This window comes from Myotis daubentonii, chromosome 13, assembly GCF_963259705.1.
Source record: "Myotis daubentonii chromosome 13, mMyoDau2.1, whole genome shotgun sequence".
In the NCBI taxonomy this organism is placed as follows: Eukaryota; Metazoa; Chordata; class Mammalia; order Chiroptera; family Vespertilionidae; genus Myotis; species Myotis daubentonii.
This window is the reverse complement of record NC_081852.1, coordinates 42,097,162-42,112,026: the sequence shown is the minus strand read 5'-3', so window position 1 is coordinate 42,112,026 and position 14,865 is coordinate 42,097,162. Positions and strand designations below refer to the sequence as shown.

Here is a 14,865-nt window from a genome sequence, read left to right as displayed (position 1 = left end):
CATCAATCAGCTGCCTCCTGCACACCCCCTACTGGGGATGTGCCCACAACCAAGGTACATGCCCTGGACCGGAATCGAACCTGGGACTCTTCAGTCTCCAGGCCAACGCTCTATCCAGTGAGCCAAACCGGCTAGGGCAAGAGCTTTTTACTCTTAAATCTGGGCTGTGGTTTCAGTAAAGGAGAGAGAAAAGATCTGTAAGCATTGCTTGGACTAGGAAGGGGCTTGTTGGCGGCACCAGACTCTACTCAGCTTTCTAGAGCAGCGGTTCTCAACCTGTAGGTCGTGACCCCTTTGGGGGTCGAACAACCCTTCCACAGGGGTCGCCTAAGACCATCGGAAAACACATATATAATTACATATTGTTTTTGTGATTAATCACTATGCTTTAATTACATTCAATTTGTAACAATGAAAATACATCCTGCATGTCAGATATTTACATTACAATTCATAACAGTAGCAAAATTACAGTTATGAAGTAGCAACAAAAATAATTTTATGGTTGGGGGTCACCACAACGTAAGGAACTGTATTAAAGGGTCGCTGCATTAGGAAGGTTGAGAACCACTGCTCTAGAACCACTGAAGTGTCCCATCCTTTGAGAAGTTTTCTCAGAAATCATCACTCCCTATTGTGTTTCTCGTGGCATTTTCTTTAGACTTGTATTACAGCTCTTAAGGAGGTAGGAGAACTTAATGCATTAGGAACCCAGGCTTTGCAGCCTAACAAAATAGGTCTAAATGCCCCCTCTGCCTATTATTAGCTGTGTGACCTAGGCCACATAACTTCCCTTCACAGCTGTGAGATGCAGAAACCTATAATCATGGGTATATTCTGAAGATTACATGAAACAATGCATAAAATAATTACAGTGCCTGGCATATAGTAAATACTAAATCAATGTCTGCTATTATTACTAGCACTTCATAAAGTCTGGATTCAATTAGAGTTGTTTGTATATATGTTTGTCTTTCCCACTAGACTGTAAGCAAACTGTTTATATCCCACACATCTGGCACAGGGACTTACAAATGGTAGACACAATAATATTTGTCAAATTGGTTTGAAGGTATGCCAGGGAGAAGAAAGCGAGGGTGCTAGAAGCAATTGTAATGTACTTCAGATTTTACCCAGTGCCAACCTTTATAGTGTTTGTTTTCTTCTAATACAGTGGTTCTCAACCTTCCTAATGCCACGACCCTTCAATACAGTTCCTCATGTTGTGGTGACCCCCAACCATAAATTACTTTCGTTGCTACTTCATAACTTTAATTTTGCTACTGTTATGAATCGTAATGTAAATATCTGATATGCAGGATGTATTTTCATTGTTACAAATTGAATATAATTAAAGCATAGTGATTAATCACAAAACAATATGTAATTATATGTGTGTTTTCCAATGGTCTTAGGCGACCCCTGTGAAAGGGTCGTTAGACCCCAAAGGGGTCGCGACCCACAGGTTGAGAACCGCTGTTCTAATACCAGAATCCATTGTCTCAGACTGTGCTATAAAAGACTGAGGCTGGGGAGACATTATTTCTGGAACCATATGTTCCGTTCAGAGAGACTGAGGTTGTGCTATGAGGCATCTGAAATCTCCGGTTGTCCCCTGGCTGAGGGGTATTGGGGACTGCAGTTCAGCCAGAGCTAGACTGGCCAAACTGAGCACCCTGGCATGGGGCTGCATCAGCTTGGACTATCACCCACCTGGTGGGGATGCATTTTGTTTTTCAGTGTATTCACTTAGCAGCAGTTCTCAACCTGTGGGTCGCGACCCCTTTGGCGGTGGAACGACCCTTTCACAGGGGTCCCCTAAGACCATCCTGCATATCAGATATTTACATTACGATTCATAACAGTAGCAACATTACAGTTATGAAGTAGCAACGAAAATAATTTATGGTTGGATCACAACATGAGGAACTGTATTTAAAGGGCCAGAAGGTTGAGAACCACTGATTAGAGGGATGTCTTTACAGATTGCACGAGAACTGTATGTACCAGCGGGAGCTCTATAGCAAACTCAAAGGTCCCCTTTTAAACCAGCCTCCTGACTCTTGGATGAACATCAACTAAAAGAATACTAAGTTTATAAATATTTATTGAGTGCTCATTGTGTGCTAAACATTGCTCCAGACCCTGAAGATCCAACGGTAAATTAAAAAATTATAGTTGGGGGGCAGGGAAGGAAATTCAGAGGGCAGGATTGTAAACAAGTATGACAAACCACTGTAGGCATTAAGTGGTGAGGTGTTGTAGAAACATCCAAGAAAAAGCCAAGTCTAACAACCAAGATGAGGCCTGGAGGAGGGATTGCGGCAGCTAACATTTATTGAGCATGTACTTATATGCATAAGGTCCTCTTCTGAGAACCTTGTGTGAATCCCTCATTTAGTCCTTACAACAACTCTATTAGGTAGATATTATATTATCTTCATTTTATAGATGAGGAAACTGAGGCACGCAGTCAGTAAATGATGGAGCTGGGGTTCAAACCCAGGCGGCATGGCTCCACGCTAAACGGGAAGAAGAGAGACAGGCCTTAGAGGCCGAGATAAGCTCCTTGCAACAGTCTGGGAGGGAGGAACCAAGCAAGGTCTTTTGGGGAACTGAAAGCGCCTGGGGGTGGGGAAGAAGGCTTGCTCTGCAGCTTAGAAACCAGAGGCAGGGGATTTCTGGTCTAGTCTAGTTGTATGATTCCTGTCACCTAACTCATCCTGGCCTCGGTCTCTCTTTTCTGTGAAAGGAAATATGACAGTAACTGGGCTCTACCATAGAGAAGGGCCATGAGTACCAAATGAGAAAAAAAAATATGTGAACTTGACAGGAAAGCACAAATTCCTCCCCAGCCTTGCAGTTTCACAGTAGCATTGCCCCAGTAGCTTCAAGGATTTGCAAACCTGGAATCAAGTGTCAGGGCAGTAGCACAGCGAGAGCGGTGGGAGTAGCGCAACAGCATAGGGAATAGAAAGGCCGGCGGATACTGTGTCCACCGCCTGCATCCACACTCACCACTTACTGTGAGATCCCAAGGCAAGCTCCTCTCCTAACCACAACTCCATCAGCCATAAAATGGAGATGGCAACGTACCACTCATCCCATACACTGATGTGAGTCCTAAGTAACACATGTAACATGCTTAGCACAGCTCCCAGCACAGACTTAGTAAATGTTCATGGCTATCGTTATTAACCGTATTGAGAAATCTGTTGCTCATTTCATTCCTCCGCATTCTAAGTGATAAAAACGTGTGGAGTTATTAGAAACTAGAGATAATGAAGAAGGTTTGCAACCCTACACACTCACATGTCTGCAGAGACTCCTCCTGGCTCCCACGGACTGGCAAGCAGCTAGCTTTCCGTCCTGGCAGAAAATGCCCAAAAGAGGTAAAAGACAAGAGACTGCACACCATTTGTGCAAAGCCGGCTGCTCTTGTAGTTTTTAGACAAAATCTAAATATAGTCAGTCAAATACGCCTTGCTTTTTCAAGATAAAACTGTTCTTCAGCCCTCCATCCCCTCTCTGCGCTGCCTCCCCCCATACACACACACACACACACACACACTCCCACACTCCTTCCAAGCTTTCGGTCTTTTGCAAGAAGCTTACGCCGGGGTCCTGTTGACAGCTTCTAGCCACATTAACTTCTCTAACTCCCTGTAGAGAAGCCTTTGCTAATTTCACAACAGGAAAGCACGCAGGAAATTAGAGAACAAAACAAATCTGCACAGTGAGCCCAGCATCTTCAAGCAAATACGCTGAGGTCCCGACCCGAAGCAAGATGACTCTGGACTATAAATGAAGCAGCTGCCTCTTAAACTGCAAGGGGACGGAAGAAGTCATTTACCTCTAAAAAAAACACACCCAGATCTGAATACAAATGGATAATGAATATTCATGAGCCCCTTCAGCTGCCTCAAGAGCCACCCTTGACTGCAACCACCGGCTCACTTCTTAAAGTTTCCCAAAGTTCTTTCGCTGCCTCCTCTCAGAGGAGAGGATGGGAAAGTTCATTTAGGGCTCTGTGCCTCTTGCTCTTTCAAGTACTTGCTTTTGGTCTGGGCTTTGGGTTTGTTTGTTTTTCTCCTCTGTTTTTTTGTCCTTAAGGATTCGGATCAAATCAATTTTGCTCTTACCCTTTACATCTTCCATAACTGGCAGCTTTTGTGTTCTTCCTCTTTGCTCTTTTTTTTTTCCGCCTCTGCTTGCTGTGGTCGGTCTCAGTGAGAGAGGTACTCAAGGAACAGAGATATAACAGACCCTCCGGCTCGTGGGAGGGGCTAAACTTGCCGGCCCGTTTAGGAAGGAACCTCTAACTCTGTTTCATTGACTGGAAACAACAGATTGGCCTTGGCGGAGGAGTCCAGCTGCTCATTTCCGTAGTTACCAGAAGGCTTCCCAGGGTTGTAACTTTCTGTATTCAAATATTTCTCTCCCGCTCTTTCCTCCTCTCATTGTTACAGAAATCCATTCTCCCCCTTTGGAAAAAAAAATGTACCTTGGCTGCAAGCAAAAATGCTCTTTACTTATTGCAATTTCGAAGCCAGATAACAAGAAACTTGTTACCTTGGTACCCACTGGGAAAACTGGGAGGCAAGGACAGTTCTTCCCGCCCCAGGAAGCTGATCACTCCTGGTCCCTGACGAGCAATCCTTTTACGAGCCTTATTAGACCCGAAGAGCAAAGGATCCTCCAAGCGACGCACCAGCCAGGGCAGGAGAAGTGTTACTGGGCGGAAGGCCGGTGCGACGGCGCCGGAGGCTGCTCCCTGGGAACAGCTCTCTAGCTGTACTGACGCAAGTTGTACACCTTTTTCCAGACGACGACTTCCGCCTCTTAACGTCTTCTGAGCAGAAATTGCTACACTTGGGCTTTGTCAAGATGACCCAAATACAGATAAGAGGCTGACCAAAAGGTTTAAAAATTGGGTATACGGAGTTATTTTGAAATCAGGACAAGAGCTAATCCTCTGAGAGGAAGGTAAGTCCTCAAGCCCCAAGGTTGCCTGGTCAGCTTCTCCCTCCAAGAGGCTGTCATAAACCTTAGCATTTCAGGTTTGAAATAAACTGTAGCCATCTAGTCTAACCAAGATCAGCGACGTGGAAAAGTTAAGCCACACGGGTTCACAAAGATAAAGAGCAGGTAGGTGCTCCCAGCATCTAATACAGTTTCTCCTAAACTTAAGAGTCGGCTCCCATTAAATATTTGATGAGTGAGTGAATGAATGAATGAATAGCAGCAAAGCAGGAATGTAGATCTGGTTCCTGATTCCTAGTTCATGCTTCTTCTACATTGCTTCTCCAGCATAACTTTTGTCTGAAGCCAATTATACCATAAGGTGTTTTCTTTACATAAACCAGTAAACTTGTGACTATTGAAGATTGTATTTGACTCTATACAGAACATGCATTCTTAGCTGTACAGTCACCCGCTGCTTAATGATGGCGATACGTTCTGAGAAATGCAAGGCTAGGCGATTACGTCCTGGTGCAAACAGAGTGCAGGCACACACGCCTAGATGGGATAGCCTCTTCACACCTAGGCTATATGGGTTGGCCTACTGCTCCTAGGCACAAGCCTGTACAGCATGTTACTGTACTAAGCAACAAAGATTAAATCAAGCACAGGAGAAAATAATGCAATCAAGAGACACTGAAAGTGCCAAAACCGGTTTGGCTCAGTGGATAGAGCGTCGGCCTGCGGACTGAAGGGTCCCTGGTTCGCGTCCGGTCAGGGGCATGTGCCTGGGTTGCGGGCACATCCCCGGTGGGAGATGTGCAGGAGGCAGCTGATCGTTGTTTCTCTCTCATCGATGTTTCTAACTCTCTATCTCTCTCCCTCTCTGTAAAAAATCAATAAAATATATTTTTAAAAAAAAGAGAGACACTGAAAGCACAAGATGCATGAGGCTGCTGTTGGTATAACACAACATACTGCTTTACAGCAAACTGTTTTATTCAAGTAGAAACAGTACACGCTGAAATACCAACAAAAAAGTATAGTGTAGTGAACACATAAATCAGCATAGTTGCTTACTATCATTATCAAGAATTATGCACTGTACATAATTGCACATGCTATGCTTGTATACTTGGCAGTGCAGTAGGTGTGTTTATGCAAGTATCACCGCAAACACTTAAGTAATGTATTGTGTTATGATGTTTCCATGGTTATGCTATCACTAGGTGATAGGAATTTTTTTTTTTTACCTTCGTATACTAGTTTGTGGTCTGTTATTAACCCAAAGCATTGTTATTTGGTGCATGACTGTACTTTCAATCACTTTTATTTTTTAATAAGGGCTGGGCTGATTTTTTAGTTTAGGCATCTCTGTTGTTACCTTGCACCACACCTGTCCTATTGTATATGCTCAATAAATGTTTGATGCCTTTATCTGGGCCTGTACAACAAGACTCTTTATCTTACTAAATGGTTCATAATTACAGGATTTTGCATTCATAATAACAACTAATTATAGTAATTGGGGGAAAAAGGAATGTCTCTTCCAAAGCCAATTAGACTCCATCTCTAATAAAGAACATTTCATATTTGTCCTATTATGGTAAAATTGTTTTTTAGTAATATAATGGGGTATAAGGGAAAACCAGCAATTTTATAATGGGTTTATAACTGTCTTGGCATCATTGTTTTGGAGACAATCTTGAAAAAGAGCATGTCCATATCTTGTGAACTACAGACTAGAGAACAGACTGTCAAAGCTAGAAGGAGAAGAGAATGATCAAGGGGAAGATCCAGAGTGAGTTAGCGGTTAGGTGAAAGAAAGGCAGAGCACGTCAAGTCTGGGGCAGCCGTTCTCTATGTCAAACAAAATTAAAATTCCAAGGCTCCCCTCATGTTCTACTTGGACACTGCATCATTGATTAAAGGTTACTTTGACAATTGACTCAATCTCTTTCAATTTCATCATAGAGAAACTGTCAAGTAAAGTGCTCAACTTCTGGTTAGGCTGGGGAGATAAAATCTCATTATAATAATTAGCACTTCATAAAAAGGAAAAAGTCATCAGAGTTGAATATACAGTAATGAAAGCATAGCTTTAGCCCCCAACTCATTTTATGTGACCCTTTTGACATTTATTGCTTTTATAGTAGCATGCTTTGTGCTACAATTTAATCACAGTGTCTGGTCTTCACACCCTCCTCAGCATCATGAAAACATGGTAGTTAAGTAATATTACTTTTCATTTATCCAAGAATAATTACAAGAGAGATAGGGTTTATGTGCATCTTTTTAAAGGCCCAAGACTTTATCTTAAAAGACAAATTCTAAATTTAAACAAAAAATTATAATCATTTGTAATAGGAAGTAAAATATAAAAACTGCACTTACAGAGATAAAGGGGTGAAGATAGTCATCCTATTTTAATGATGAAATGGTCTTTGATAATTCTTAGAATGTTTAAAGTTTTATTTTTTTTGTACCTTCATTCTTCTGACTCTGCTGCCTAGATGATCTTTCTAAAGTGCACACCTGATAATGTCATTCCCAGGCTTAAAAAATTCTAGTCTCCTTATCATCCCTAAAATAAAATTCAGATTCCTATCATGTAATACGTAAGGTCTCTCTCTGCCTCTCTAGCCTCATTTCCTGCCTTAGGTCCCTGCAGCCTAAAAACAAATTATAATTCCCAAACCATAGTCCTTTCATGACTCTGCATTTATACAAGTTTTCCTTCTGTTCAGAATGCTCTTTCCCCTCTTGTTCCTTTGGTCCTCCTACATATCCTTCATGAGTCAGGTTATCTAGTCCGCTGTGAAGCCCTGCCTGACCCCTCTTCAGTCCTTCCTCCCCTCTCCACAAACATGGCACCGACCCACAGAGGAGATGCCAGTCATGTTACCATGATATGTTACAATTTCATTTATGCCTCAGACCATAAAACATAGAGTCACATTTGAATTCTCTATCCTCACAATCCAAGTACAATTCTTGTAGCAAATTCTTTGGTTTCTATCTTCAAAATATATGCAGAATCTGACCTGTTCTCATTTCCTCCACTGCTCCCAAGCCACACCACCTCTCCCCTGCTTTACTGTGATGCCCTTCTTCCAGACTCTGCTCTTAGCCCTGTTCAGTCCATCTCAGCCCAGATCCCATAGTGATTCCGCTAAAACGAAAGAAAGGGCTTTCTCTGCTCGAAACCCTCCAATGGCTTCCATCTCACTCCAAGCAAAACTACATCCTTCCAACTGGCCTGTTCCCCTGCACTCTCGGACTTTCTTCCCCACTACTTTCCTCTCCTTGCTTCCTCTGTGCCAGCCTCAGAGTCTTTCTACCAGCTGTTCCTTCTGCCTGGAGTGCTGTTCTCCCAAATATCCACACGGCTCATTTTATCATTCCTTATATAGGTCTTGTCTTTACCTTCTACCCCAGCTCAAGATTGTGATCTCTAAATGCTATTTTCGCCGAAACCGATTTGGCTCAGTGGATAGAGCCTCGGCCTGCGGACTGAAGGGTCCCAGGTTCGATTCCGGTCAAGGGCATGTACCTGGATTGCAGGCACATCCCCAGTAGGAGATGTGCAGGAGGCAGCTGATTGATGTTTCTCTCTCATCGATGTTTCTAACTCTCTCTATCTCTCTCCCTTCCTCTCTGTAAAAAATCAATAAAATATATTAAAATAAATAAATAAATAAATGCTATTTTCCACTAAAACAAACTAAGACTCTTTGGGGAAATGGCCGATTTCAAGTCGGGCGCAGGAAGTGTGAAAGATGAGACTAGAATATGTTGTCATGCCAGAAGCAAGGACACTGTCTAAAACCCCCAGGCTTGTGTCAAAAGGACTCAGAGACAACTAGCCAAAAAAGCAAGAATTTGAGCGGCAATTAGAAATAACAACTGAAATGGATTGAAACACATCAGACAGGTTGACACCAAGTGTTCATAAAAATGCTATAAATAAATCATTGTTCACCTTTGAAGCCAATTTATTATTCTGAGAACAAGTAAATAAAAGGGGGAAGTATCAACACCCAACATGCCTTTGTGCATAAATTGTACCAGAAGGCAACCAAATCATTGATGAAGATGAGTTTCCTTAAAATATTCCAAATAATGAACGAATAAAATTAATAGCATTAGGGTATCACCATTGTACAAACACCTAACCAAGTAATGAAGCTAAGCGATAATCAATGACTGCTAGTCTCTGCTCTGGTCTGTTCTGTGCCAGCCTGCTCTGGTCTGGCACTGCTCTGCTCATGAGAGATATCTTTGGCGGTTCAGCTCCAACTGGGAAAATTTGATTTTCAGTGGAAAGGGAAAGTGCTCTCCCAAAGCCAGAGGGGAGCTGACATATAGACAAAAGTGCCAGCCCCTGATCCCTGATTGGTCCAAATGGAGCAGATCTGATTGGTCAGTGAAAAAGCTGATGGCTATAGCTGTGCAGCTCTAATGGGGAAAGTCTCAGTCCTTTTGGTTGAAATAGGATTCCAGGAACTCATTTATAAGGGCTGGATCAGATGATAGAAATACAGTGCAGGCAGGCAGCTCAGTGCAGAGACAGGCTGTTCAGTGCAGGCTTCTGCCTACAGTGCAGTTTGCATGAGAGGGCCATGTGAAGAAAAGGCTGCTAAGCTCTGTTTTGTTTTGTTTTTAAAATTGAGCCCACTTAGCCACGAAGAGTCCTTAATAGGTATCTTCTTTCTCAGGGTCCACACTTTCAACAGACATCCTTGCACATAGCTGGCACTCAACAGGTGTGAGTTCCTTTCCTCTTCACATGCACATATGCTAGACATGTGTTCAGATTAAACAATACATTGTCTTCTCTTCTTGTGTCTCTTATCCCCCGCCCCCCGCCCCCAGATATCTTACATTTATTTTTTCAGAAGTAACCCAGTGCACCTGAGGGAAATGAGCAGAAGTCCCTTCTTGACCACAGCACAAGACCTTTCCACCCCTTCCCTAAATTTAAAGTGATCTTACATATTCAACAGCAACTGTGGAACTGGAGCCATGTTGGGGGGGTGGGGAGTGAAGAATGACCTGGGGTCCACCATGTCTTTGTTTTTCCAGGATAAGCCACATATAGGCCTTGGAAGTCAGAGAGGAATGCCCTGAACTCCAAGGCAGGGGGAGCCCTTGAATGTTGCAGAATGGCCCCCTCTTCCACAGGGGAAATGTGTGACCAAGCAGTGGCACCAGAAGAAAGCAGGCCTAGAGCATATAACATGGCAACTTCAAGCAGAGCAGACGCTTAATAAGGAGTTTGCAGGATTGAAACAAAGGTCCTAAACTACAGGTAAATGTCTAACCTGATCCCAGTGCTTAGTGAAGTCTGTGCTGTGTAGGCATTGCTTCAGTTTACATCACTATTTCACAATGTACACATAACCACTCTTACTTGAGCTACAACTGCTGCCTCTTTCCCTGCATGAGATCTTTCACATTTTCTGTTGAAGCACCCTCTTTACCTTCTTCATCCTACTACTCCACCAAAGTGCTCTGATTCCTCTAAAGGCCTCAAAGTCTGCAGAGATAGTGCGTGAAATGCCACTTCTTTAAGAATGAGAAAATGTAATTCTACTTCAAGAGGCATGCCCCAAATCCATGATTGCAGGTATGATAACTAATAACAGCTGTAATTCTTTAAGGTCAAAGATGTTCATTTCCAATAAACTAATCGCTATCTATAGAAGTCCCATCACTTTATAAAAGTTCCTAAACTTAAAAAAAAAATTTATGTTAATCTTCACCTGTGGATATTTTTTCCATTGATTTTTCATAAAGAGTGTAAGGGAGGAAGTAGGGGGGAGAGAAACATTGATGTGAGAGACACATCGATTGGTTGCCTCCCACATGTGCCCCAACCGGGGTCAGGGATCAAATCTGCAGCCCAGGTATGGGCCCTCGACCAGGGTTAGAACCTGCAACCCTTTGGTACATGGGCTGATACTCTAACCACTGAGCGGCCGGCCAGGGCTTAAAATATTTTTTAATTTAAATAAAGACAGTAACAGATCAGTGGTTGTCAACGATTCATTGGGATGGGGGAAGTGTGGACTAGGTGAAGCACAGAGGGTTTTTTAGGGTGGTGACATTATTCAGTATGATACTGTAATGGTGAATGCATAACTACATTTGTCATATTTATAGAACTCTAGAGGACAAAGAATGAACTTTAATGTATACAAATTTTTTAAAAAATCATTCAGGGGGTTAAGGGATCCCAAAATGGAATGTACATTTTGACAAAAGAATCCAACTGTATTACAAATGTTCTGAAACAACCGCACTGAAGCTGGTAGGGGAAAAGTGATGACCTAAGGCGAGGTTTGTAAGACTAAAGGCAAAAGGAATTGTACAAAACCACATTCCTTTACTTGGTAAAGTTGTTTCCCGTGGGAATAAAGGTTCGTAATTCTGAGAGCACAATACATGTATACTGGAATCAAACGATTAAGTAAAGGATGACATAGGAGTCAGAGTTCTCACTGTTGTAACGAAAGGTTTCAGACAAGTAAGGGGAGGTGGCCAGAAAGATCCAGGTAGTGATGGATTAGAGCTGGAGGCATCATTATGAGCTCTAATTTAATATGCAGATTGATAAATAGAGCAATATTTATAGTTGTGTGTATACAAGGTTTAGGATATTTGTTTCCTTGCTCTAAGCCTTAAAAACGGTGAAACCCAAGCAGCAATGAGCATACATAGCCCCCAGAACTTTGTGTTCTAAAGTCACTCCCCAATAAAGGGAACCAGATTTCCCTGGAGAAATGGCTGATTCTAGGATTGGGACAGGAAATATACAAGGTGAGCCTGGAGCATCGTGTAGTGCCAGAAAATAAGGAAGTAATCAAAAAACATCGCAGCAATGAGGAGTATTAAGTTGACACAGGAGCCAACTGTATGAGCTCCCAATAGCCCAAACTAGAACACTTCGAACGACAAAATAGTATTCACTTATAACCCAACATATAAAAGATATATACATGAATATATGCTGATATAAATTGTTGAACATATAAATAGTAGAGGCCCAGTGCACAAAATTTGTGCACTCGTGGGGAGTCGCTTAGCCCGGTCTGTGCCCTCTCGCAGTCTGGGACCCCTCGGGGGATGTCCACTTGCCAGCGGGGAGCAGGCCTAAGCTGCAGTCAGACATCCTTAGTGCTGCTGAGGAGTCGGGAGAGGCTCCCACCACCACTGCTGTACTGACAGCCATCAGCCTGGCTTGTGGCTGAGCAGAGCTCCCCCTGTGGGAGCGCACTGACCACCAGGGGGCAGCTCCTGCATTGAGTGTCTGCCCTCTGGTGGTCAGTGTGTGTCATAGTGACCAGTCATTCCCAGTCATTCTGCTGTTAGGGTCAGTTTGCATATTACCCTTTTATTATATAGGATAGAGGCCTAATGCATAGGTGGGGGCTGGCTGGTTGGCCCTGAAGGGTGTCCCAGATCAAGGTGGGGGTCCTGCTGGGGTGCCTGGCCAGCCTGGACGAGGGGCTGAGGGCCGTTTTCAGGCTGGCTACACCCCCTTCACGTTGGGGGGTCCTGCTGGGGTGCCTGGCCAGCCTGGATGAGGGGCTGATGGCTGTTTGCAGGCTGGCCAAGCCCCCCAACAGGGACCCTCACCCCATGAGGGTGTGGCAAGCCTGGGTGAGGGGCTGATGGCTGTTTGCATGCTGGCCACAGCTCTTTCAGGGTGGGGGTCCCTACTGGGGTGCCTGGTCAGCCTGGGTTAGGGGCTGAGGGCCGTTTTCAGGCTGGCCACACCCCCTTCAGGGTGAGGGGTCCTGTTGGGGTGCCTGTCCAGTCTAGGTGAGGGGCTGATGGCTGTTTGCAGGCTGGCCATGACCTCCAGCGGGGACCTTCACTCCATGAGGGTGTGGCCATCCTGGGTGAGGGACTGATGGCTGTTTGCAGGCTGGCCACGGCCCCCAGCCACCCAAGCTCCCAGTGGAGGCTGGCTGGAAGCAGGTATCTGGGATTTATTTATCTTCTATAATTGAAACTTTGTTGCCTTGCGCAGAGGTCACAACCGGCCAGGGCAGGCAGGAAGCTTGGCTTCCTCCATCGCCAGGGCAACCAAACCTCCTGCTTGCTCCAGCTCCGTGGCTGCCTCCGCCACCTTGGTTGGGTTAATTTGCATATAGTCACTCAGATTGGCTGGTGGGCATGGCTTGGGGCATAGCAGAGGTGCAGTCAATTTGCATGTTTCTCTTTTATTAGATTAGAAGTGAGAGAATAAATAAAGCTCCTGTTCAGAAGAATTATAAATATGTTATGTAGATACTTTGCCCTCTAGAAGGTGGAACATAACACTCCTTAAGTGTGGGCTGCATGTATCGACTACCTTTCAAAGACTGGAGTATGGGAAGGGCGAACGTAAAAGTGATTTTACAGTGGCAAAACCTGACAAACACTATCTCAGCCAGGTGACCAAGATCAACATCAACAGTGATAAGTCATGTTGTAATACATATCATACATATATGTAATGAAACACTTCACCTCTGTGGTCCTCCTCCAAAAATATCTGTAACCCCAATATAATCATGAGAAAGACATCAGACAAATGCCAACTGAGGGTCATTTTACAAATACCTTACCAGTATTTCTCAAAATTGTCAAAGTCATCAAAACCAAGGAAAGTCTGAGAAAATGTCATAGCCAAGAGGAGATGAGGATTTTTTTAAAAAAGAAAGAGGATATGAGAATTTAATGTAATGTGGAATACTGGATGGTATTCTGGAACAGAAAAGCAACATTGGGTAAAAACTAGGGAAATTGGAATAAAGTATGGGTGGGCGTTAATTAATAATAATGTATCAATATTGGTTCATAGATTACAACAAATGTACCACTGTAATTAAAATTGCTAATAATAAGGGTAATTGGGTATGGAGCCTATGAGAACTTTCTGTCCTACTTCACAACTTTTCTGTAAATCAAAATCTATTCTAAAATAAAAAGTTTATATTTTTAAATGTTAAGTTACACATTGTATAGGTGTTTAGATGCAGCTGTTGTACCAAAAGCCCTTGCTGAAGCACATCTTTATTAAAGTAACTGCTAAATGGACATGGTTTTGCAAAAGCATTTGTTACACATGATTTCTTGTTTAAACAGAATCCATTGTATTTACATCCAGCAAAGCAAAGTTAACTCGGGCTGTGTGCCAAGACAGGGAAATGGCCTTGTTATATAGACCCAGTGTGATAATGGTGGTATTCAAATCTTTCTGTCCATGACACATAATATTCCCATTGGTCTAAAAGGGGGGAAAAGGCCTCTACGTTGATTCTCCACTGGCTCAAAAAGTTTCCAAATAACTGTCTCTGGGGAGAAGTCAGAAACTCTGGGGCCAGGGTTGGGCAGGAAGGAGTTAGTGACTGCTGGTTCCAGAACTTGAAAAAAAAATAATAAAAGGAAGGAAAGTGCCTACGCTTCTCCAGAAGGCCACCCTAACATGGGAACATTGCCAGAGAACTTGAAGTAGCTCTAAGAAGGAGAAAAGTTGGAGCTGAGAAAAGTTTACCACACTTAACCTACCCTCGGTGTCCAGGACTGTACTTGCTAAGCAGAATACCACCCAAAGGGTGTCGATTTCTGTCTTCTAACTCCAGACATTGCTGGTCCTAGGAAGCAGGGGAAATTTTTTAAAGAACACATGGTCTCCAGAATCTTATGTTCAAGGCCTTAACAGCATGAGGGCACACAGCCAGTTTTTTAAGACAATAATAGCCCACAATACCAGGCCAGTCTATAGCAAAAAGCTCAAGAGTTACTGTTAACACGTCTGCCTCTGTGGAGGTCAACAGGGCTGCACCACCCTGGAGGCAATGCTAACTAGGGTCAGGCACTCTGCTCCCCCTTACAGTAGGCCCTTCATCC

At 43.5% G+C, this 14,865-nt stretch overlaps 1 protein-coding gene across 1 annotated transcript in view; it reads right to left on the bottom strand.

Annotated features, from left to right (window-relative positions):
- ENTPD1 (ectonucleoside triphosphate diphosphohydrolase 1) overlaps window positions 1-5,274 on the bottom strand; it is a 94,774-nt gene extending 89,500 nt beyond the window's left edge. The window contains exon 1 of the mRNA XM_059660936.1: window positions 4,143-5,274. Coding sequence (XP_059516919.1) covers window positions 4,143-4,158 — 16 coding nt within the window. The 5' untranslated portion in view covers window positions 4,159-5,274. The remainder of the gene's footprint in view (window positions 1-4,142) is intronic.
- Window positions 5,275-14,865: the final 9,591 nt, after the last annotated feature.